The sequence below is a fragment of the Molossus molossus genome, unplaced genomic scaffold (assembly GCF_014108415.1).
Source record: "Molossus molossus isolate mMolMol1 unplaced genomic scaffold, mMolMol1.p scaffold_m16_p_6, whole genome shotgun sequence".
Lineage (NCBI taxonomy): Eukaryota > Metazoa > Chordata > Mammalia > Chiroptera > Molossidae > Molossus > Molossus molossus.
In genome coordinates, this window is record NW_023425399.1 from 7,824,742 (window position 1) to 7,850,402 (window position 25,661).

The window sequence follows — 25,661 nt, forward strand, 5'->3', positions numbered from 1 at the left end:
GACAGAGGAACAGTAACCACAACACCACGAATAGCAATAGCAACAGTAGCAGTAATAGTGATATAATTGCAACAGCAGCAGGCTCTGAGCACTTACTGTATACCAGTCACTGTACTGAGAACTTTGCCCACACAGCTTGTCCAACCCTCTCAACAACCCCACAGGGTCAGTGTGCTTGTGACCGCTCAGTAACAGATGGGGAAACTGAGGCCCAAGCCAGCAGGTCTCATCCCCCCAAAGTACCGTAGAACTAAGGAGGCTGACCGTCACCATTTGGTCATTTCTTACCCAGAAAATATCTAAGTGTCATTGAAGTTCCAGGCACTGTTTTAGGTGTTAGGGACCCAGCATTGAACAAAACAGACAAACCAACAACAACAAGATTCCCTTTGAGGAGCTGGTAATCTAGTGGGGGGTGCTCAGACATATAAGCATGTAAAACATACACAATATTTCAGGTGGTGATAAGTATTATGAAGGACAGCAAGCAGGGAAGGGGCTGGAACTGTAAGGGCAGAGGGAGGGGGAGGCATGATTTTAAATTAACATTCTTCTCTGAGCTCTTCTCCTGGGGAAAAAGGTTACACATGTCCCGGGGCTGAGACAGACCCGCCTTTCACAGACCACCTTTCCACGACTGGAAAGATCTGTAGTTCACAATCATCGCCCAGAGTTAGGCTTCCGACCTAAGACCATTGCACGGGGAGCCTCTTGCCCCAGGCTAACAAATGACAGCGCCCAACTCTTTGATCCACCCATTCGGACTCCCAAGGCCGTGTCCCCACCCGCTGTCTGCTAGCCCTCTGCGCATCTGCGGCTGTCTAAGCATGGTGCACCCGTGTGCTTTCCTCGCAGTCCCAGCCATCAAGACAGAGCCCACGGATGAATATGACCCCACCTTGATCTGCAGTCCCATCCACGGGGGCCTGGGGAGCCAGCCTTACTACCCACAGCACCCCAGAGTGGCCGAGTCCCCCTCCTGCCTTGTGGCCACCATGGCTCCCTGCCAGCAATTCCGCTCAGGGCTCTCATCCCCCGATGCCCGCTACCAGCAGCAGAACCCAGCGGCTGTCCTGTACCAACGGAGCAAGAGCCTGAGCCCCAGCCTGCTGGGCTACCAGCAGCCAGCCCTCATGGCTACCCCCCTGTCCCTCGCGGACGCCCACTGCTCCGTGCTGGTGCACGCCGGCTCCCAGGGCCAGAGCTCCGGCCTGCTGCACTCCTCCCCGGCCAACCAGCAGGCCTCGCCGGTGATCCACTACTCGCCTACCAACCAGCAGCTGCGCTGCGGGAGCCACCCGGAGTCCCAGCACATCATGTACTGCGAGAATTTCGCACCCAGCACCACCAGGCCCGGCCCGCCCCCTGTCAGTCAGGGTCAGAGGCTGAGCCCGGGGTCCTACCCCACGGTCATTCAGCAGCAGAATGCCACAAGCCAAAGAGCCGCCAAAAACGGACCCCCGGTCAGTGACCAAAAGGAAGTATTACCCGCAGGAGTGACAATTAAGCAGGAGCAGAACTTGGATCAGACCTACTTGGATGACGGTAAGATGCTAGTTTTTCTTCTTGCCCCTAAAGACGATGCCTGAAGCATCCCTAGTGCACCGCGTGGCCGGGGGATCTTCCTTTACCCCCGGGACCTCCGTGTCCCTTCGGTAATCCAAGGGGTTGCATAAGACGACCCTTAAGGCCTCACCCATGTCTGTGCATGAATCATTTCCCAGCAGGACTTTGGGGGTGGGTGCTGGTTTAGATGCCACCCCCAACCATGGTAAGAGAAAGAGCAAATGTTCTGGCCACAGCAGTATCTCTGGGGTCGTGAACTGGGTCAGTTTTTAACCGCTTCCACTCGCTTCCCATTTGCCAAATTTAGACCAAGGGTAGGAAAACAGAAAGGAAGGAAAGCTAACCTTTTATTCCTGTAGAGAGAAAAAAACACCCGCTTTCTAACCCTCTTTTGTGTGTTTGGGGGTAGAGAAAAGGGAAGGAGAAAGGTCTTTGAAAAGTGGCTCAGTGAGGAGGGAGCATGAATGGGGGCTTGCGGGCAGGCTGCGGGCATCTCCCTGCCGTGTGCTGGCGGAACAGAGAAGCACATTGATGGGCGGGGAACAGTGGGCTTCCGTTGTGGTTGGGTCAAGGACAAGTGCGGAGGCGGCTTTGTGAGGCTGGAGGTGCCCGAGTGTGTGGGCGGGGGCTGGGGGGGGGCTTGCAGCTGGAGGGTAGGCTAGTTGGAGTGGCTGCGTATGTGACATTGGTCTGTGACACTCACCTGGGATCAGCCAGGTGCAGCTGAAGGACAGAGGGCGGGGCAGGCAGAGCAGCCGTCCCCTGGGGGCTCCAGGAACGGGAAGACAGGTGGTTTGGGTTTCTTAACAGGAGAAAGAAAACCTATACCGCTGGCGGCCATCCACGGCTCCAGCCTCTCGTGTAGAGACAGTAGCATCTGATACTCCCTGAGACCTCAATTATTTAGGCAAATTTATTCTCAGGAACCCAGCCAAGGATTAGGAAGTAAGCCAGAAAGCTCCGTAATGGCCACAGGAGTTATCATAGAGACCAGGTACTAAATGCCAGGCACTTGAGTGGCAGGAATGTTCTTGACTTTTACTTTATGCAAAGATTTGATGCTTCGGGTTATCTGGGGGTACTGTGGCTTCTAGCGGTCTCCACGTCTTCTCTCTAGTACAGCTATCAAAAACCTCCCCCACATGCACCCAGCAGAGATCCCCAGGGCCACTTAGTATGTGTAGGGTCAGACCACCCGCGTGCCTTGCAAGGCTGACCTCAAGGTTTGGCTGCATTAAGAATTGATCCGTCTAATCCAGTTGATCCTGACTAATCCAACACAGGTTGACTTAGGGTCGCTGGGCTCGGTTTTGAAAGGCAGATCCAAGTGCAATCCATTCTCAGTTTACACCCAAAATGGTGAAGATACACTTTTGGTGCCTGTTTTCAAGGAGATCGTCGCGTAGAAAGTTCCACGGAGACGAATCGGTATTGCAAGTGGTTAAATGAAACGCGGCTGTAACCGGACCTCGCCCACGTGCAGGTTGGGGGGTGTATCCGGGCCGGGGTGCTTTATAAATAAATGAGGCAGGTAACTTTCCCTGGCTGACTGTGTCCTGTGTGGGTTCAGTGTCCAGAGCAAGAAACGTGCCGGCCCCTCCCACCCTGTCCGTCACCCCAGATTAAAGACAAACGGTGGGCGGCTCGGGCAGGGAGCGGGAGTGAGCGAGTCTGCGCCCCGGCTCTTCGTGACCCACCAAGTGGGCTGGGGTGGTCAGGAGTCACCTTTTCGAGTCAGGAGTCACCCCCGACCCACAGAGGTGCTTCCGGTTTTCACGGAAGCCCAGGCGATAGAGAAAGCAGCGGAGAAGGGGCCTCCTGCGGCCTCCGAGGGGTCATTCTGAGCTCAGGCAGGTCCCAAGTCCTGGCAGGTCGGCAGCACGCGCAGGGAGCTGAGCAGTGAGACCCGGTCCCCCGACGGAGCCTTTCCTCAAGAACATTCTGCGCAAACCCAGTTCCGTGGGTTGGAGGCAGCATTCTCTGAAGTGAGGGCTCCATGACTTTCTTCAAAATGTAATCTTGGTCTTTAGTTACAGTTGACATTCGATATTTTATTGTATTAGTTTCAGGTGTGCAGCGTAGCAGTTAGACAGTCATATACTTTACAAAGTGATCTCCCCAATATTCCAAGGACCCACCAGGCACCATACAAAGTTATTACAACATGGTTAATATTCCCTATGCTGTGCTTTAAAAGCTGGGAAAACTCACTTAAACCAGATTTTTACAAAACTCGTGCACTGCGGGACTTCTCAGAGCCTTTACTACACTAGTGGACATTATAACTCTCTAAAATAAGGGGACATGACCCTTTCCAAAACGAGTCGATCGTAGATAAGAGAGCACACAATCCCAGGGTGCTGTCCACATAGTGAACCCCATGTGGCTGGAGCCCTAGTGCTGTGCCCCATGGCAGGCCTGGAACACCCCCTCCCCCAAACTCGGGAGAAAGAACGTGAAGGAATGTCAGACTAACACGCAGAACTGCCCCATCCCGTGTTCCACATGCAGACTTCTCAGCTCTTACGCTTCATGTTCCTGGGGCCCCCAAAGGGAGCAGGGTGGCTGCCGGTCCGATGTACAGTGCTTCATCAGCATTGTCCCCGAGGCTCCGCCCAACGCGGGGCCCTCTCCTCCGATGGGCAGTTTCCCATGGGGCTGGTTGTGCCTAGTGTAAGCCCCCAACTGCACCACCCTGTAGCCACCAGGAAGAAGGGGGTGCTGTCTTGTCTCCTAGTTGCTGGAACGCAGACCCCTCCAACAGGCCTCTGGGAGCCCTGGAGCGGTCTCCGACTCCACCGGTGGCGTATTGGGGGATTCAGACTGCTCAGTTTGTTGCTTTGCATTTAGTGCTGACAGGCAAACTGGAAATTCCTGGGTCATTTATTTAGTCTGGTTGGGAGACATCCTAGGTTTTCCAGATCCTTCTCTGCCCCTGTCATTGATTGTTCCAAAGGGGGCCCACCCCAATACGTATCTGGCTGCACCAACTCCAGTACGATGTGCTTCTAGCTTGTGTATTTCTTAGGTACCATTTATTTGCCTTAGGATTTTGGCAAAGTAGACTTGGAAACTTCGTGAGAGCTGGGATTAGTGTTTTGAGGGTCCAGGGAGCGTTCCACCGATGGAGAAAGAAGGGGTCACCAGCAGACATGGTCCAAATGCAAACAGTGCCTTGGAAGTTGACCACGCTGCTCGCCTGTGCCCCTGGGAAGCCCCCGGCACTTGGTTATCTTTTCCTGACCTTGTGCTGAGGATCCAGGACCCTGTCTGGGTGTCACACCTGGCTGCCTTGTGTTCCGTCTGCTTTTCGTCTCTGTCCTCTCCCCAAGCTGCATTCCTGCACACAGACGCTGTCTGTCTGGGCTCCGTTTCGTCTTGGAGCTCCAAAATGCAGCTTGTACTTCCTCCACGCTAAGCACTGGAGACATTTTCAAAAAGCCTTCTTTTTGAACTGGAAAGTAAGTGCTATTCCAGGGCGGAATGCATCCTCAGTCCCTCTCTCCTCCACCACCCCGATCAGGCACTTTTTCTTGGTTCTGCAAAGTATGCTGTACACGTGCTCACTCGAGTTTTCTCGGCTCCTTGGTCCTTCAGTAACGGGCACCTTCTTCTAAACTTAGCTGCTGGGTGTACCTGGGAAACTCCTAGCAGTCACATGATTCTGTGAATGGGGTCTTCCCTCCCCCAGACCCCTCCCCGTCTTTCGCGTCCCCACTCCTTCCTCCCTGCCTCTCGCCCACAGGGGTTTATGTACTGGCTGCCTTCTCTGTGCCCGGCTCTGTTCTGGACTCAGGGACACAATGGTGGGCAAGTCCTTGCTCTGGTGGTTTTGCGTGTGTGTGAAGTTGACAGCGTGTAAGTGATAACTAAGCCTATTTCGGCTGGCGACAGAAGCCAGGAGGACAGTTAGCGCTAGAGTGGGGCTGGGTAGGGCGGCTTCGGCTCCCTCTGCCAGGCCGCTCTGAGGAGGCGTGCTGGGGGAGGATCTGCGGGAAGAGTGTTTTAGGGAGAGGGAACAGCCGCGGTGGAGGCTAGGAGGTCAGAGGAGCCAGCCGGCGTGGGCGGATTTTTGGCTGCAGCCCCGTGTGATTTGACCTACTCTTTGAAAAGATCACTCTGCTGCGTTTGGAAAATGGCCTGTAGGGAGGCAAGAGTTTACTGCAGTTTAGACCAAGCCAGGTCTGAAGCGTGTGAGTCCCGCTGCAGGAATGGGCTGGAGGGTGGTGCATGCCTTCCCGAGAGCCCTCGTTTCCAATGGGACTGGAGTTGCCAAAAGGTGATCTACCCACAGGTCGTTCTTGCTACTTCTGTTGCCCAGAGCCACGGCCGCCCAGGGGGCCTTGATCGGCAGGTAGGAGTGTTTGTGCTGCGCAGGGCCAGGCCAGCAGGACAGGTGCTGGGACAGGGGCCCGGGTGGAGCTCCTGCTGGGTGCTGTCGGTACCACCCTCTCCCAAGAAGTGGGGGTCTCAGGTCGTCGGCCGTCTCAGCACGGGCTCTGCGGTCGCGAGCGTACACCAGAGCCTGGAGACTGACACACAGACAAAAGGGACAGGGGCGAGGCCTGGGACTCAAGGGGCATCCTCAGTTCCATTCTGGAAATGTCCTGGGGAGAGAGGACGTGGTCTCAGGGATGGTCTGAGCCTCTGCCAGTGTCTGTTAGTGACGGCAGATGGGGTGTGTGTGCGCGTGTGCGTGTGTGCGCGTGTTTATACATGTAGGAAGAGCAATCTCCAGTCTGTATGCTTTTGAATCTACCTCTCTGTTCCTCACATGAACTTAAAATTATTCACCGAACCCTGGCCGGGTTGGCTGAGTGGTTAGAGCATTGGCCCGTGGACCCAAGAGCTGTGGGCTCTGTGTCTCCCATGTGGGCACAAGTATGAGCAGAGCCCCAGAGCACAGGCCCACCCTCCCGTGTCAGCCTTGGGGATGTTGACCGGCACGAGGGAGAGGGTGCCCTGGACCAGGCCCCCCGGAGTCCGGCGAGTGTGTCCCCTGCTGTGTTCCCGGGCAGATCACGGACAGCAGCACAAGCTTTGCTGGTTGCTCTTGGCAGCGGGGCCGGGGTGTCCTCCGAAGAGGCTCTTTACCCGGAAGCTCGATGTGCCAGCACGAGGAACAGGCCAGGGGAGATGGACAGAAGGTGCCCCCTCCGACGTGCGGGAAGGGGGCCGGGCCCCGGGGAGGAAAGAGCGTTCTGTGGCCAGCATGCCCGTGTCCCGCAGCTCAGGAATCTGTCACTGGGGCTGCCCCGTGCCCACAGCAAGCCTGTGACAAAGCAGGTCCTGTTTGGGGAGGCGTCGAAGCCCACAGGCCGCCTGGCTGCCGAATTGGCTCTCTGTGGCCTGGCCTCCTGGTGGCCTCCCTGGGCCCCGGGGATGGCGGTGCCCATGTAGGTCAAACTCGGGGATTCTCCGCTGTGACGAGAAACGAGCGAAACGCTCGCCTGGCTGCGCGGCCCAGAGGCCATGCCCCTGTGGGGCTGTGAGGTGCCACGCCCAGGTCACAGGGCTGCCCTTAGTGGGCACCAGCAGGATCTAGGCCCCTGCTGAAGGCTGCGGCCAGCATTTCTGTGGACAGTTCGTTAGAAAATATCTGCGTTTTCTGCAGGCAATATGGCCGCACGGTCCAAAAACGCAACAAGGTAAAAAAGATTCCCAGCCCCTTCCTGTTCCCATTTCTGCCCTGCTCCTGATGCTAATTCTTCTCCAGCCATGTAGAGCCATCTTTATCAACCCCCCCCCCCCAGCCCATCCTGCTCAGACTTCCGTCTAGACCAGTTTTCCCTGCTCCCTGCTCCCATGAAAGGTCAGGCCCAGAGATCTACTGCCTGTCTGCTTAGGTACCGTGGCCCTTTGCAGAGCGCAGACCATTGTCATATGTAAGAAGTTTTACCCCCAAGAATCAGCTTTCACCCCTTGAGTGGGGGGTGGTACCACCCCCTGGAGAATACATGAAGCAGAGTTGCTTTAGGTCATTGTGAGCAGGTGCAAAGGTATGTTCTCACCTGCCCCCTTCCTTCTGCCAGAGAGCGTGGTGCACACACAGGTCCATGGGAGCCTCTGACGGTCACTGCAGCACGCATGCACCTGGCGGGCGGCGGGTGGCAGGGGCCAGTTCTTAGGAACGGGATGGCTGGTCCCAGGGGCTAGCCTGGATTCGGGGTCTGCTGGGTGTAGAGTTCCTGAGGTTGTCCTGTGTGGCTTTCAGTCCCGCTTCATCACTTCACTCTTTTGTGACCTTGGGCAAGTCACTGGTGATGATGGCCCCCAGCTCCGGTTACCGTAAGAACGGAAGTGGGAGCATTTCGGTGAGAAGAGCACTCGACCAGTTCCTGGCACGGTGAGTGCTCAGCCGTCGTTACGGTAGCTCTCCTCCTCCATCACTACCACCTTCGCCCTCGGCGTCATCGTCACTGACTCGGGGTTGCTGCTACGGCCTGGAGAGTCGTGGTCCCCTCCCCCCACTGTGTTGAATCCTGTGTTGATTCCTATGTTGAATCCTAACCCCAGTGTGATGGTGTTTGCAGGGGGAGCCTTTGGGAGGTGATGGGTCCTGAGGATGGAGCCTTCGGGAGTGGGATTAGTGACCTTATGCCAGGGGCCCTGCAGTTCCGTTCCCTTCCGCCATGTGAGGTGACACTGGGAGGTTGTTACGGGGAAGTGGGCAGAATCTGCCGGCGCCTGGACCTTGGACTTCCCAGCCTCCGGAACCGTGGGGAATAAATGTGGGTTGTTTGTAAGCCCCCGGTGGCTTCTTTGTCCCGGCAGCCCAAGCCGACTGAGCCAGCGACTGTGCCAGCAGGAGGAGTGGGGCAGAGCTGGGCTTCGAAGTGCCCGGGGCTGGTGCTGGGCCTCTGGCCTCCTTACCTCGCTAGGCTGTGGCTGGTTAGTTCAGCAAAGGGCATTTAGAGTTGCCTAGAAAATTCCAAAGTCCACACAACTGCTTGCCTAGAGAGGAGCCCACAGAGTTTGCAAGACCTACTGTTCGAAGATGACTTAACTGAGCTCATAGCAGGTCTTTGTCCCTCTCCCAGGAGAGGGAACATCAGGTAGGTGTCTGTCTCCAGGGGCATCTTCATTTTGCCCTCGTGGTGGCTCCCTGCCTTGGAAGAACCTCAGTGTCTAGCTGTGCCACCCAGCTGTCCTTCACCCTAAGCGCTGGCTTATGTAACTAAGGATTCCCCCTTCCAGCCGACTCCAGACCCATAAACGCTCGGCCATCTTTTTAAATTCTGCAAAGCAGATGTTTCTAAAGGAATGCACTCTTGCATTTTGAGGTCAGAAGCTACCAAACCACAAGAAAGGCTGTTCTCAGACTTGCTGTCCACTCAGCCCTCATTCCCAAGCAGCATCTGAGCCGCAAAGAGCAGACGGAGCCCAAAGAAGAGGACCAAGAGAGACGGTCGGTGTCTTCCGGTGGCGCCGTTGTCATTCGCCAAAACCTGTGCTTTTAACTATTCTGAGTCAGATGCTGCATTCCGTGTCTACCTCCAACTGAGGTTATTCCTTTGTAGTAATAAGTGAATATACTTGTGAAGGAATACGGGGACCCATGAACCAAGAGTCACAGGTAGGTCAGCATCCAAACCTTCCTTTTTAAAAACCCTCTGTGCGCCCTGGCCGGTTTGGCTCAGCGGTTGGAGCGTCGGCCTGCGGTCCAGAGAGACCCGGGTTCGGTTCCCGCTAAGGGCACGTACCTCAGTTGCAGTTTGTCCCCGGCCCTGGTTGGTCGTGCGGGTGGCAGCCACTCAATGTGTCCCTTCACGTCAATGTTTCTCTCTCTCTCTCTCTTCCTCTCTCTCCCTTGCGCTCTATCTGAACAAAAAATGGAAAAATGTCCTCGGGCAAGGATTAAAAAAAAACAAAAAAAACCCTCTGTGCCTTCGTTCTTACAGGCACAGAGACGAATGTGCTGGCACACTGCCGGACACATGCGCATTCAGGGTGATGCAATAGTGCGGGCAGGACTGTAGTTGTGACAGGTCCTCACGCATCCCAGACCGTGACCCAAGAGAATTCCTAACAAAGAATTGACCCAAAGTTATGTAAAAAAATGCATACTTCCCAGTGTCTGCTCTAGCTGCAATTTTTTTTCTTTCTTTTTCTTTTCAAAGAATGCAGTGATCTTGGGTTACCTAGAATCAACTTGGTCACTGGCCTTTATTTTATTTATTTAAATGTTTTTATTGATTTTAGAAAGAGAGGAAGGGAGATGGAAAGAGAGAGAGAGAAACATTGGTGAGAGAGGAACATCGATTGGCTGCTCGTCCCCGCCGGGATCAGGCCCGCAGCCCAGGCATGTGCCCCGTCCGACCGGGATTCAACCGGCGACCTCTCTGTGCATGGGACGATGCTCAACCACTGAGCCACACTGGCCGGGGCAATTTTTTTTCTTTAGGGAAATAGAATTTGAAAAGCAATTTAGTTATTTGAAGCGATGAAGTAAGTAGATGGGGGACAAGGAATCAGACCTTCCTTCAATATTAGATTTTTCTCTGTGCTCCCTACCTTCTTCCCCCATCAATAAACCCATTTTGGATAAATAGTGAAGCTTTCTTTTTTCTAGAAAAACAAAAAACCACCACCCCACCTTTTTTATGAAATAGTCCTGGTTTTGCTCAGTTCCACTGCGTTGAGAACTGGGTGTTTTTTGTCACCTTTGAGCATCGTTTCGGACTCTTTTCTGGCCCTGGAATTATTTAATTCGATGTTAGCACGGATTTGCTTTTACTTTCTACCTTTCCAGAAAAAAAAAAAAAAAAGAAGAAGAAAGAAAGAAAAGAGGGGCTTTGTTTTGGGGAATGATGAAACCATTTCTCTGGCTCTTCTCCCCGCATTCTTGACACCTCTTTAATTTGTTATTGACCAGAGGCTCTGGTGAAGCCGAGACTGTCTGTAAAGATGGGCCTGTTTTGCCCATCCACAGTGTCAAGAGTCTCTCTCTGGGTGAAGCCACAGACAAAGTGAGACTTGAATTTGAAAGGAGCCCCTTCAGCTCTCAGGATGACATCTGCCTCCTCCCTTTAAACCGCCATGAAATCAGATCTGTGGCCAGGCACCCAAGTGGGGGGCTGCTGGTCATTTTACCACGGGCGCTGGACACCCCAGCTGGGTTTTATGACAGGGTTGCCTGTTGCAGGCGGTTTGGACTCAAGTCCCGGGCATTCTGCACACCAGCAAATGGGTTTCATCTGAAGCCTGTTAGTTCCACCGTCCTGGGAAAGTCGAAAGGACACTCCCTGGCGGTTCGTTTCCAAAACGCGAGACAGAGCAGAGGTTCTGCGGCCCAAGCTGACAGCGTGGAGGACTCGCTGGAAATATTCCGCAGCCGCTTCGTACAGATTTCTGGAAGTTGCTGGTTGAATTCTCGGCTTTCTTGGATGCCTGAGAAAGAACGGGGCCCACACTGATGAATGCGCCCTCTCCGCTGCTCACAGATGGATGGGGTTGTGGTCAGCTGCAGAATGTGGAACAGGGGTGGCCAGCGGGCGTTCCACGGGCTGCGTTCAGCCTGCAGATATTTTGTTTGGCCCACACAGTATTTTCAAAAATATTTGGATTAGGTGACAGCGTTTAAAAATCAGGAGATTGCACATAAAAATACAGATTTCCGGCTTTCCTTAGAAAATCGAAGGATCTGGCTGCCCTGGGCCCCACGTTGCACATCGTGGGGACCGGGAGTCAGGGTCAGGGCCGGCCCGGTGGAGAGACCACTTCCCCTGGACGAGCGCGTGCTTGGCCCCGTCGCCAGCACCCGGGCTCCCGGAGGTGGACGGCGTGTCCACTGTTACCCCGCTCTGCTGTGGCTCCCCTCGCACTGGCTGACCTCGCTCCGTGGAGGCTTCTGTCTGGACCTGTGAGGCCCTGGGCTTGGGAGCTGCGCTCCGGGAGCGGCCCTCCTGTCCGAGGCTGCCTAAGCCAGCACTGGGCGCACAATGGGGCTCCCTCTGCCTTTCTTCCTCCCCCTCCTTGTGGTCAGGAGTAAGATTTGAAAAGACCTTTTATTATGAAGTATTTGGACTCTATATAAACATAGAGTGGCACCAGGTACCCATGAACCCACCGCCCAGCTTCCACCCTCATCAACCCACGGCCAGTCCCGATGTTTCTCTGCCTCCACCCTCTGTCGCCTCCACTCCAGAGCCATAGTGTGAAGCAAATCCTAGACATCAGAAAGCTTAGATATCAAAACGACGTCATTTCACGTGTAGAATAGTCAGTATGTATTTCTAAAAAGGATGCTGAAAATACTCATAATACCATTGGCACGCATGAAACTTAATTTGAATTCCTTAATATCAAGAAACACTCACAGCTGATCCGTGGGATACCCCATGAAATGCCCGGTTTAAACTTCTGCGTATGATTGTCTCATACATATAATAAAACCTTTTTCTTCTTTATTTTTACGTTTTGTGGTTTGAATCAGGATTCAGACCAGGCCTGCAGACTGCAATCGGATACCTTGGGTTTTGAGTCTATTTTATTTTACTTATTTATTTATTTATTTTATCCTCACCCAAGGATATTTATTTTATTTTTATTTTTTGCATTTATTTTCAAATAGAGCGAGAGGGAGAGAGGGAGGAAGAGAGAGAGAGAAACATTAATGTGAGAGAGACACATCGAGTGGTTGCCACCCGCACAACCCCAACCAGGGCCGGTGATGAACTGCAACCAAGGTACGTGCCCTTAGTGGAAATCGAACCCGGGACTTCCCGGTCTGCGGGCCAACGCTCTAACTGCTGAACCAAACCGGCCAGGGCATTGAGTCTATTTTAATCTGATGGTGTGCCCTCTGGAATAAACAGCATAACCTTGCCTTTGTTTCATCATTATTAATAGTACGTGGCAGTTTATGTGATGAAGAAACCAGGTTGTGTATCCTGTAAAATTTCTCACACTCTGGCTTCTACCACTTATGTCCCCGTGGTGAGCTTGAGCATGTTCCTCTGTCCTCAGTGTTTCCTGTAAATTGGCCGTTGATTCTAGGGCAGCGATTTTCAACCAGAGCACCGGAAGAATTTCTAAACCATGCGATACCTGACTGTGGAGTCAGGGGCACGGACTTCTTTTTCCCTTAGATTGGCAAATAAAAAAGGACAGCAGCCAACACAACAACAGCCGTCCGGTGTGAATGAATCAAAACGATACCTATGTTTTTTGTCAGATCGGCAAAAAATACATTTTTTAGTATGCCGCAGAATTTTAGTAATTAGTGTATATGTGCTAGGAGAGGAAAAAGGTTAAGATCGCTGTTCCAGAGGCTTAATTGTCTCAGGTTCAATTGTTTTTGGCCAGGCTGATTCACAGGTGGTGCGTGTCCCTCTGTCAGGGAGCACGCGATGCCAGGTTTCCTCTGGCGATGTCTGTTGATAGTCGGTGCCTAGTTCCACTAGTCAGTGGTGCATTATCTGCAAAATGGTGATATTCTATTCTGATTCCGTCTTCCCTGCCTCTCCTGCTATCTGGAAAACTTCTATAAAGAGACACTTCCCTTCATCAACAAGGGCAGAATTCATATAGAAAAGGCAAGATGAATGCTTGATTCTGTTCCTTATTTACCAGTTTTTTAAAAAAAATAATGGGTTTGTTCATTAACATCCTCCAATGGTGATCAATTAGGGTTTTTGTTTTTTGTTTTATTTTTTGGTACTATTATGAACTCATAGATTGAAGCATAATTGATGTTTTAAGAGTTTAATGGACATTTTTGTTTTGGTAGTTCCTTGTGTCCTTACCATTGGATGGATCTAAACACTATGATTTCTCTTTCTTTCCACTGGTGGAGCAATGCACTTAGACGTTCTGAGGCTGCAGGAAAGAAATCGTTCTAAATGTGTACTCGTAGCATCAAGGAGTCTTTAAGTGTGACTTAGCAATAGTTGGTGTTTTCAGGGCAGGGGGATGTCATGTATTGATCAGGGGGTGTGTAGGGTGCTGCTCTAACTGAAACAAATAACAGCATCTTAAACAAGACAGCTGATTTACTTCTCACCTAACAGTACAGGCATGAGCAGTCCAGGGCTGGGAGACTGGCCCCATGGTGCCAAGACTAGGCTCTTTGTGTCTGAGAATCCCACCATTCTTAGGGCAGTGCCTTCATCTGCACTGTGCAGAAGGGCTCCTGGATGGGCCCAGAGGACGGAGGAAAGGAGAAGGAGGGTATGCCCCTTCCCTATAAGGGTATAACCCAGGAATCACAGGTATCTCTTCATCTGTTAACTCATTGGCCAGAACCTTATCATGTGATCACACTGAGCTGCAAAGGAGGCTGGGAAATGTAGTTTATATATCTGCATTACCCAACAGTGTGCAGAATTAGAACCTGTTCTTAGGGAAGATAGGGAGAATGGATTTGGGTCCCTGCACAGGAAGCATGATCATAATGAGAAAATAGCTTCAAAAGGAGGTTGGCTATTTTGTATTTTTCAATAGTCTTAGGAATTTTCCTATCTATTCCACAAATATTTATTGAGTGTGTCCCAAGTATAATTTTTAGGTCCTGGGGACACAGTGGTACATGAAACAGATAAGGTTCCTGCCTTCATGGAGCATACCTGCTAGTTTCCCATAAGAACAGCTAAATATAAATATAAATATAAATATAAATATAAATATAAATATAAATATAAATATAAATATAAATACATATACACACACACACATACACATACATATATATGTGTGTGTGTAAATGTCAGATGGTAATAACACCATGAAGACACTCTAAAAGGCTTTAAATGTCAGTTAGGACATGAAATTCGGGGTCAGTTCAGGAACCCCAGTCATGTTCTCATCACCCCTTTGCCTGAAGGGGGTTCTCAGCCCTGGCACTTGGGGCCGGAGGAGTCTCTGTCACTGGGGCTGTGCTGTGCGCTGTAGACTGTTCAGCAGCAACTCTGGCCTCCGCCCACCAGATGCCAGGAGCATCCTCCACCCCCACCAACTATGCCTCCAGGTACTGCCAAATGCCCCCTGGGAGGGGAGAATCGCCACCAGTTAAGAACCCCTGTGCTGAAGGGCGCAGCGCGTGACTCTACGTAGCAGCTTTATAACATTGAGTGTTGACCAAACCATATGACTTTTGGGGAACGGGGTGGGTGTCCGCTCTAGAAAAAGAGCTGTTATTTGTAGACTGGAGAGTTAGGACCCTCTGGATGTGTGAAGCCACCAGAAACCAGTGCCTTGCTGTGCTCAGTGTATTCCCTAGCGAGTGCCTCGGACAGTGGCTGAGGGGTCGAAAGAGGTCCTCGTGTGGCTGTCAAAGGAAGCTGGACACGGAGCCTCAGTTGCCTCTTCCTTGCCTGGGCCTTGGATGCGGCTCTTGTGGAAAGCAATCCATAGTTTGTCCGCAGATCCTGGGGAGGGCTGGTGGTGTGGCTCCCTTAGCGTGGCCTTGGCCTCAGGGAACGGCCAGGGAGCATCCCCTTAGGACAAGTTGTCTTCCTGGTTTGCTTCTGATCAACTGGTGCCAGTCCGTACACGCACCCACCTTAGGACAGATATTTACTGCGCACCTACTGTGTGCTGGGCTTTGTGCGGGGTGGGGGACACAGCAGTGACTCCGGTGGACGAGGCCCCCCGGGCAGAGCTCTCCGGGGGGAAAGCTGATAATTAGAAGTCAGCCAATAAATAGGAATTTCAGAAGGGGCTCAGGGCTCTGAACAAAGTGACCAGGTGATGGTAGGGAAGGGAGTAGCTTCAGAGGACCATCAGGGACAGCCACCCTGAGGAGGTGACCTGGATCTGAGCCCGAAGGAGGAGGTGGGGGAGGGAACTCCAGGCAGTGGGAACAGCATGTGCAAAGGGCCAGAGCTGGGAGGAAGGCCATGTGGAGGGACAGAATGAGGTCTGACCGGGAATGGGCGGGCGGTGGTTCTGAGGGCAGGCCAGACCCGCAGGGCCTCCCAGGCCACAGCGGGAGGTTGGGTTCGAGAGCGAAGGGAAGCTGCCAGCAGTTGGTTGCAGTTTGGGTGGTACGTTTGCCAGGCCAGCACGCGCAGGAACTAACCCTGACCCGACACCAGCCCCTCCCCCTCAGCGAGCACCTAGGGAGGGCAGAGACCACTGGTCACCCCGGCACAGCCAGGAAGGCAGGCTGAGAGGCAGCGCCGAGCCCGTCACAAGGCCAGAGGCCCGCAGGCTGAGTTGTGAGAGGCACGAGTGGGAGGAAGTGATCCAGAGTCAATCAGTAAACAGCACTTATCTTGGGCCCTTTCACTGTGTGATCAGACTCCCGAAAATGGGCTTTCACTCCCGACCCCCCCCAGTCCGACCGCCCCCCGGGAATCTCTGATGCAGCTGGGACTCCTAGCCCCCTGCTCTGTTCCCATCTCCCTTCTCTGTGTAGTTCTCTGGGGGCGTGGCCTTAGGCCAGTTACCTAATGGCTGTGACCTCAGTTTTCCCACCTGTAAAATGGGGAGAACAGCAGGGCTTCTGATTTCGATGAAATGAGCCATGGGAAGTGCGTGGAAGAGTCAGCCACACAGTAAGCTCGCCCTCCCCTGCGGCATCTCCATCTGTCCAGGGCCGAGGCAATGTCTCGGCCTCTGCATTTGGGATGCGACACCCCTTCTTCAGTGTCTTCTCACCAGATCCAGGCTGAGGCCCTGTGCCCAGGCTCCACCCTCAGGGACCCTGGCCCGGCCGTGCCGACACCCTGCTGAGCAGCTGAGTGTGGGCTGCGGGATGTTGACTGCTGTCTGGTTTGTACCAGCAGATGCCCAGCAGCGACCTCAGTGTCTGTTAATGGGGTACAGCCACACAGGGCAGTGCTGGGCAGAGGGGGCGGGAGTGGAAGGGGACCTGTCCCTCTTTGTGTTTTTATACTTTTTAGATTTTCTTTGCCATATGCACATATCATTTAATGTGTGTGTGTGTGTGTGTGTGTGTACACACTCACATATATTTGTTGTTGTTGTTCTCCCTCACCCAAGGATATTTTTTCCATTGATTTTTTTTTTTTTTTATCCTCACCCGAGGACATTTTTCCATTTTTTGTTCAGATAGAGTGGGAGGGAGAGAGAGAGAGAGAGAGAAACATCGACGTGAAAGGGACACATCGAGTGGCTGCCACCTGCACGACCAACCAGGGCCGGGGACAAACTGCAACCGAGGTACGTGCCCTTAGCGGGAACCGAACCCGGGTCTCTCTGGACTGCAGGCCGACACTCTAATCGCTGAGCCAAACTGGCCAGGGCTCCATTGATTTTTTTGATAGAGCGAAGGGAAGGAAGAAGAGAGAGAGAGAAACATTTAGGTGAGGGAGACATAATGATTGGTTGCCTCCCACAGTCGGGGTTGGGGATCGAACCTGCAACCCAGCTACGTGCCCTTGACCAGGAATTGAACCCTTCGGTCCACGGGTCAATGCTCTAACTGCTGAGCGAAAGCGGCTAGGGCAAAAGATTTTTTTTTTTAAAGACACGTTTCAGGTTCTGAAACTGACCCTAGAGGCTAGTATACACATGGGGCGTTGGAAGAAGAAAGCCTTCAGTTCTGCTTCGGGGCGTGTCTCCCGCCGTCTGGACATCGCCGTCCGTCCGTCCTCCTTCCCCACGTTCTCAGCTGAATGCAGGGCGTGTGGGGCTGGGCTGGGGTTTCCTAGCCTCTGAACCTCTCCTGCGGCCCCCGCCTCCCCCGGGGCGCCGGCCCTCCCCCTCGGGCCTCGTGAAATCGGACCAGCGCCCCGAGCCTCGGACCAGCTCTCCTCTGAGTCCTGGACACACGGTTTCCCCGAGTGGCTGGTCTCACATGCGCCTTGCAGGTGTTCTGTCTGGTTTTCCTCCTCTGTGTCAAGGCCAGCTCTCTGGGCGGCAAGCACTCGTGTCTGACTTGTCTGTGCCTCCACTGCCCCGGGCTGACGTTGCACAGAGGAGGCCCTTGACCACATTTGCTAACATCCCCCTTTGCTCAAAGCCTGGCCCGGCTGCCTGCACACAGATCTTTGTGGGGTTGAAAGACCATCCGAGAATGAAATGGAGATCGTATACCACCTGGAGTTTAAATGATTGAAAACTAGTCATCAGCACACATCAGTGATACTTCTTTTTAACAACAGTAACAGCAGCGAATATCGAGGGGGCACTTTTCCAAGGCTTTACTGTTTAAACTCACTCCATCCTCAGAACAGCCCCATGAGGCAAGTACTGTAGACGAGGAAACTGTGACTCAGAGAGGTTAAGTAACTGGCCCAAGGTCACACAGCCAGTGAATACACGTGTAGGCGTTCTTTAGCTGGGTTTTTTTGTTTGTTTGTTTTTGAGGAAAGATGCCACAGATTTCTTTGGGGGTTCAGGAGTACAAACAATACCCTGTAGCACTAGATACAATCTAGGGAGACAGCCTTTGCCCTGGTCCTAGAATTCGGGCCTCAGCAGGGCGCTCTGGAACCTAGGGCTGTGAGCTGTTCAAAAGGCCTGGAACAAAGCTTGAGAAACACAGGGTGTGGATGTGCGGGTTCGGGGATTAACTTCTAACCCCAGGAAGAGAATCGCAAATTTAAAGTGATAGTGTTTAATGAAACATAAGATGTCAGCCAGTCCCCTTCAACCTTCATAGCGAAATTTAAATTATATTCACTGTGAGCAATGGGACATCTCTGCTGCTTGGCATGGTCTGGCCTGGAGTTTCCAAAAGTAAAAGTGCCGGGCGCCTTGAAGGTCCCCAGGTGCTTTGTGGGGTGGCCGTGAAGGACGTGCAGCCCCCTCTGAAGGGCGCGGGGTGGCTCCAGCTGCACCCCGGCTCCCCCTCAGTGCCACGCTCTCCAGGCCTCGGACTCGACAGAAGCAGAGGCGGAAGACCAGGCTGGGGCAGGCCCTCAAAAACATGCTGGTCGCTGGGCCCCTAGAAAATCAGTGTCTCGCCTCCAGCCAGCAGCGCTGCCCAGGGCCTGGCCATCCTGAGGTTGTTGTGATAGCAAAAGCAAGTGTCATGGAAACGGTTGTGCAACCCCAGGAGCAGGCTGCTGGAGAGCCGGGCAGCCTCAGCTCGGCTCGTCCGTGCTCCATGCTGTTCCTCCTGCCATTCGCCTTGTTATTCTGTTGTGCTTGGCGCCGGCCGCTTTGGACCCAGAAGGGCTCCTTTTGCAGGGACACCTGCAAGCTCGCTCCCCCTTTTCATGCCAAGAAGCCAGCACAGCTGGCACACGCCCCCCCGTCCTGGCAGCTGCCTCCAGCTCCCAGTTCCTCCTGAAGATAGTGTCCCCGTGGGCCCAGCGGGTGGAGAGTGGGAGGTGGCTGGGACTCCCGGGAGTGGGCACCCGCATTGGCCCGGCTTCCCTCTGTAAACAGCACCGTGTTCGCAGCTCAGGCCTTGCCAGGGCACTCCCTCCCGGCCAGCAGGGTCTCTCTCCTGCTGCGGTCCAGGCGTTTCTGGGGGTGCGGAAAACAGAAACCAGCCCTGTGTTTTCCAAGCTGCCAGGCTTCTGAGAAAGGCAGGCGTCAGCCCAGGGACTGGGACTCCCTCCTGCCTGCCCGGGCCCCTTTCAGAGAAGGGCTCCCCGCCCCCCCAGGCTGGCTCCCTGCTCTGAGGAGAAGGTTCTGGGGATGGGCCTTTGCCCCTTCTGCACTTGTCACCCTTGGGTCACTGGTCCTCCCCAGCCTGCCCCCCAGCTGTTGATGCCGAGCTCAGGTACAGGGCTTCAGCCCAGACAGTCTCTTGGCACCGGACTGCGGCCAGGCCTACCCTGGAAAGTTCCCTGGATTCAAACCCTAGATGACGGCCCTGGGGGGTTCGTAGCCTTGCAGGGCCCCTCCGAGTGGCTGGCGTCGGCAGAGGGCGGAGGGAAGGACACCTGTTCAAGGTGATCCCAGCTGGAAAGAGAGTGGCTGGTAAGACTGTTGTCCTGTCCAGGGGGACTTGGAATTTCCAAGGGGGACTGTTCCTGCCAGTGGGTCTCTTAGGGAGAAATGGTCCGGGATGTTGTCACACGGACTTGGCAACCCTTGTTTCTGTTTTGTGCAAGTTTGGCATCCTGGCCCCAAGTTTCTGCACGTCAGTCAGTTCCACTCAGCACACATGCTGAGGGCCTACTATGTGCCAAGCAGAGAACAAGTCAGAGCGTTGATTTAGTAACTTGCATGGTGGGTTGCAATATGGCCATACGTGCATGTGCGCACGCACGCACACACACATGCACACATGCGCGCACACACGCCCATACGTGCACACACATACACTTGGAACAGCCAGCAGTTGTTATGGGCAGGAGAAATAATTCGGCCTAATCAGCTTCTCCTTGAACTTCAGTGGTTAACTCGGACCTTTCTAGGCCTGAACAGAAAGCTTCTGTCTTGACCGTCAACCCAGCGTTTCGTGGCAAGGCAGGCGAGCAGGGTCAGGTGGCTTCCCGTCTACACCCGGGACTCCGCCTGCATTTAAACCCCAGCTCCACCACGTGCAGGCGGTGCCGCTCAGCAAGGCCTTTCAGCTCCCTGAGCCTTGGTGTACTGAACTGCAAAATGGGAATCAAGACAGTAACACCTACTCACGGGGCCCTGTGAACACTGGATGGTTACTGCCTGCACAGTTCCCAAGACAGGACCTGGCCCGGAGCAGGTGCGCAGTGTGCACCCGCCACCACCGTCACTGGTCCACACCTGCAGCCCACCAGGTACATTGACAGGTGCCGGTTGTTTCCAGGTCCTTCCCCTTTGCTGTACACACACTGCTCTCTAGCCTGTCCTTCCCCTGTCGCGGTGAGTGCGCACAGGAGGCTCTGCGGGCTGTGCCTGCAGGTGGGACTGCTGGGACCGAGGCAGACGCAGCCACCACCTGGTGGACAACACCCGATGGTCTCCCGAAGTCGTCGTCCCTGTTTGTACTCCCGTCCGCAGCGCACAGGTCACTGCCTGGCTCTCCATCCTCCGCATACGGGACGCGGGAGGATTTTTATGCGTTTTGTGTGGCTCGTGTACGAAGTGGGATCTTTCGAAGCAGGAAGCCCGGGTTGGGGCCCAGCAGTCCGCATTTTACAGGCCCTCCCGGGAGGGGGTGTCCTCAAGTCTGAAGTATTAGCGCAGGAAATCCTTTTCTACGTCGATGTCCTAAAGACCATCTCCTGTACCGTCTTCCAGAGGCGGTGCGGTCTTACCTTCCGCACCGAGCTTTGGAAGCCACCTGGAGCTGGTTTCATGTGTCCGGTTCGAAGTCGGGTTCTACTTTCATTGTTGGTCATGTGGCTCGCTCGCGGTCCCAGGCCATCTGTGGGGAAGGCGTCTTTCCCCCACGGGCCCGTAATCCCCGGTGCTGGAAATATTTCCACAGACGTGTGGGCCACGTCCCGGTCTCTTGGCGTCGCGCCACAGATGAGTTTTTCTGTCCCGAGCAACAGTTCTTAGTTACAGGTGCTTTGTAGCTACTCTCGGTTTCTGGTCTGCGCCGTCCCCGGAGACGTCTCGGGTGTTCTCGGCGCTTTGCTTTTCCGTGGACACATTAGGGTCAGCTCTCAGGCCCCACAGAAGGGCGTTGACTCTTGACCTCAATTGTAGATTGCTGAATCTCTCACTCAGATAGGGGTGACGGACACTGTAGAGTATTGAGTTTTGGTGGGTTTTTCTAAAACCTGCTCAAGCTCACCTTTCATAACAGACATACAGGTAGAGCCGCCTCTCACCGGGGCGTGCGGGCATGCCCGCCACGGACTCTGTTGCGTGGGCTGGGACGTACCTACGGAACCACGAGGGTGCTACACCCCCCCTACCCCCCCGGGCACTTGGCGGCTCCCGGGGCGTGTCTCCGTGGGATGATCGGGGCTTCCGTTGGAAGAGCAAACCGTCCCATCTCTAAGTGTCTCCGGTGGCCTGAGGATGTGCTCCTCTCAAAGCCTGCCTCCTGCTGAGGTCTTTCCATGGGCAGTTTCTAGCCGCATCCCCACTGGCGTGGGGGATGGGCTCAGGCAGAGATGTTCACTAGTGGAGAAACGACTTCTCCTCCTTTCGGTGGAACTGAGTGGGAAACCGAAGTCTGGGGCTCCGGGTTCCGCCGTCCTCGCCTCCGTGCTGCTGGTGGCATGGTTTGGCACCTGCTGGGTGCCATGCTTGGGGCTCGGTGCTCCGGGGCACTCTGGAGCCAGGATTGGACAAGTCAGAGAGGAATGCGGCAGGTGACGGTGCGAGCAGAAGCTCAGAGGTCCTGGCTTCTCCCTCATGACAGCAAAGCTTGGTTCCCCACGGTTTCTCTTGGAATCGGCTCTCCAGAGACCAGCGTTGTGGTTCTCCGAGTCTTGCCACGATGAAGTTGGCAGTGGGTAGTGGTAGGTGGTGTGGAGGCCTGTTGCTCCAGTAAGGGAAGCACCCAGAGGAGCTGACATCCGAGCAGAGCTCTCGACAAGACAGCCTGGCCAATACCTAAGGAAAGAGCAGTCTAGGTAGAAAGAACAGCAGTGCAAAGGCCCTGGGGTGCGAGTATGCCCTGCGTTGTTTAGAGAGAAGGAAGGCAGGCTGGGGGAGGGGCATCTAGAGGACAGTTAGGAAGGGAAGTACATAAACATCCATCTTAAGAGTGTGTCCTTTCCCGAGGCCAAATGGGATCCCCGGGTCCCAGCAGTGGGCTGTATGGCTGGTCCATCAAAATGGAAATCTGAGCAGGATATCAGTGGATGTCCTCAGCACCTGGGCTCCTGCGGTGGCGTGGCGTGTTGTAGCAGCCCCTCACCTGTCACCCTCTGGGATGACCTGCTTTCCCTCTGAGACAGGCCCCTGACTGGAGGCCAAGGTGGTTACAATTCCTCTGGAGAGAGGGCACCTGTGTTCTCTGCAGATGGCCACCAGAGCCCCAAGTCCCAAGCCCGAATCAGACGGACACTGTAGAAAGGGTGGGCTCCCTTGAGTCTCGAAACACAGGTTGCTGGTGGTTTATAGAGAGTGAACTTGAACTGTCGTCTTCTGAGAATATCGCCAGTGGAAGTGAGCTGGGAGGTCGCCAGTCACACGTGGGGGAGCCACCGTCTCGCACTAAACCCCAGCCTTGGCTCGAGTCCAAGTCTCGTGAGACACCATCTCACCTTTTAGGTACGCGCCCCAGGCTTGCTCTCTGCTTCTTAAATCTCACCCCCTAGGTTAACTAGGGTGAACAGCACGTGTGTTAGCGCACATGCTACATGGGCGACTTCTACTGCGTAACCCTGATAAAAGTGGGGCCTCCCACGGACCAGGCTTTCTTCAGAGTTGCATTCGCAGAAGCAGGTTCTGGTTGCTGGATGGTAGCTGCAAGGGATCCCCACCTTTATGGCGCTAGAGCCGGACTCTGTCGGTCTGCACCAGGCTCTGCTCCTTGGTAGCTGTCTCCCTCGCTATGTGACTTAATCTCTCTCTGCCTGTTTCATCATTCATTCGCCCAACCATCCCGCCATGAAATTTCTACTGAGCACCTACTATGTGCTGAGCTCTGTCCTGGGTGCTGGTGAAGTGACAGTGAACGAGAGAGGAGGGTCCTTCCTGCCCTCGCTGGGCCATTACGACCCATGAAGTAGAATCCTTGTAGCCTGAGCTATGCTACCCCCTCCCCCAAACCAAGATCTATCGCCGTGGTAACCGTGTGCTGTGCCTATGTAGTGCACCTTTGGGGCTCAGCTTGGTCCATCTAATGCTCCGCTTCTGTGAACATGGGCGCATGCTAACAGAACTGTCCTGGGCCATCAGTGAGATAACACATGTGGCAGCTTAGAGGGTGCCCCCTGAATGTCGCTTCGTCGGCCTGTACACACGTCCCTTAGGAACTGTGGAGATGTGCTTGGCTACCTGCCGCCCGTCTCTCCTAGCGGCATCCCCTGTCGGCCTGGAGGAGCAGCGGTCTGCCCCCTGCCCTCAGGCACTCTCGGCCCCTGGCGGTGGCACGCGGCGTGTGGATTTGGAGTTGTGACTCTGGGGATGCGGCGTCTTGCGTTGCTGTGGGATGAGCCAGTGTCCCTGAGTTAGCTCAGAGCAGGTGAGCTCCTCTTGCCAGCGTCTCAGCTGCAGGCTGCCCTGCCCTCCCCATCTGCCAACTGCACACCCTCCTCCCGGTTAGCACCTCAGCTTCTTACTCGAAACCAGACCCTCAGAACTGCCATGTTTACTCATCCCGAGAGCCGGGGACAGTTTGGAACACGGTGTGGTACGTTTTTCTCGTAAACTCCAAGGTCTTGCTGGTAAGACGCCTGAGCGGCTGGGTGCTGCCTGGGCTGGCTTCCGGAGGCCTCTGGTTTGCAGAGTGTCTGACTCAGAGGACAGCCGGTGCGCCGTGCAGGGTGGCCGGGGAGGGGCCCCTCTCCGCAGGATGTGAAAACGCACCCAAGAGCACGGCCGACCTCAGGCCCACCCACTCTGAAAATGCAGAAATAGCTTCCAAGGTGAAAGTGCTTTGGTGAAGGAGGGTGGCCTGGCCGTCCAATCACTTCAGGCTGTTAACCAGATGTTCCCCATGTGGGGGGCTCAGGCTGCAGCAACCGTGAGAACAGGAGCAGCTGCTGCTATGGGTTGTGTTAGCCTGGCATTGTGCCAACTGTATTGTGTGCATCGGAGAGGCTCGTTATTATTCCCGTTTTACAGGTGAGAACATTGAGGCTCAGAAAGTTCAGTGGTTGGCTCATGTCCCCTCAATACGTGGGGTGTGCTACCTATGTGCCAGACACTGTTAGAAGCACCTGTCACGTGCTGACTCATTGGTTCCCTCTAAAGTTGTTGACATCCCCTTGGAAATTTTCAGAAACACTTATTGCCCACCTTTGGCAGGGGAGGTGCAGAGGGCTCGAGGCTTTGCCAGAGGACGTGCCCCGCTGGGATTTGGATCCCAGCAGCCTGACTGCTAACAGTGTGTTTCCCTAATCTGTCCCCCTCCACAGGGTGCAAGCCCTCACCGCTGAGCTCAGCCCTGCACTGACTGTCTGTGCCCCCCCCCCCAGAGATGCACAACCTTAGCAGACCCAGGAAGCTGTGTTTGTGATATCAGTGGAGGGCACACAAGAGGCTTTTGGCTGGAGGAACCCAGGCAGCATTGGAGGCTGGGTGTGGACACAGAAGTAGGTTTCATTTTCTCAGGTCTGGAGGCGGGCAGTCCGAGGTCAGGGTGCCAGCATGGTTGGCTTCTGGTGAGAGCCCTCTTTGGATGGACACCTTCCCGCTGTGCCCTCGCATGGCGGAGAGAGCGCAAACCCGCTCTCTGGCGTCTCTTCTGGGAAGGGCTCTAGTCCCGTCACCAGGCCCCATCCTCATGGCCGGGTCCAACCCTCATCGCTTCCCAAACACCCCGTCTCCAAACGCCTCACGTCGGGAATGGGGCCTACATGGCAATTTGGGGGTGCAGTTCGGTCCGCAGCAGGGGCTGTACAGGTGGGCGGCTCGACCAAGGGGGGAGTCAGGAGTTTAGGCTCTGCCTGCATGTCCTGGGGGGTGCCTGTGTCTCGGGGTCCCCTGGTGTAATGTTCCTCACATGCTCATCGGTCACTCTGGGCAGCCTGTGAGCTGAGAGCTGTAAGTGCCAGGGCCGGACCCGTGGATCTCACTTGGAGAAGTTGACAAGGTCTGGTCCCTTCTCGGGCCTGGTGGCATTGCTTTCTGGGAGCTAGTGGCTTTCTTGCCTGAGAGCCCGGAAGGGTGGGCTAGGGGACCCCGTCCCTGCTTTATCGTGCTGGCTCCCCCGGGCTCTGGGCTGAACCCGGAAGGTGGAGGGTGTTCGGCCCTGCCCCTGACCTCTCCGTGTCTCCCCCAGGCAGGTGGGTGGGCTTGTCCAGGCCTGGGCCCCATAGTGAGGTCTTGCCAAGTTCATGTGGGGACAGGCCCACACCCCTCGGCCGTCTGCAGGTCAGTCAGTCAGTTCTCACTCACACCTGAGGGACTCGAGAGGGAGGCAGACGTGGTAGGAATGTCTTGGACACAGGGGAATTGTGAGACAATAGACAAGACAGGTGGAAGGTGTTGTGACCGGGAGGGTGGAGGGTCAGGAAGGCCTCCTCCCAGCGTGGGCTGATGTTGGGTTTCGGAAGTGAGTGGCTGCGCCTTGGACTGGTCAGGACACATGTGGAAGGACACGGAATGATCTGGGAGGTGACTACGAGAGAGTGAGGTGGAGCTGTCCAGGAAGCCTTTCCACGCGGCGGGGGCCGTGG

The 25,661-nt window shown here is 54.7% G+C and overlaps 1 protein-coding gene across 5 annotated transcripts in view; it reads left to right on the forward strand.

The window, feature by feature from the left end:
- NFATC2 (nuclear factor of activated T cells 2) overlaps positions 1–25,661 on the forward strand; it is a 142,809-nt gene that overhangs the window by 106,987 nt on the left and 10,161 nt on the right. For all 5 annotated transcript variants that reach the window (XM_036244331.1, XM_036244330.1, XM_036244329.1 and 2 more), the window contains exon 9: positions 856–1,545. In XM_036244331.1, the coding sequence (XP_036100224.1) occupies positions 856–1,545 (690 nt within the window). The remainder of the gene's footprint in view (positions 1–855; positions 1,546–25,661) is intronic.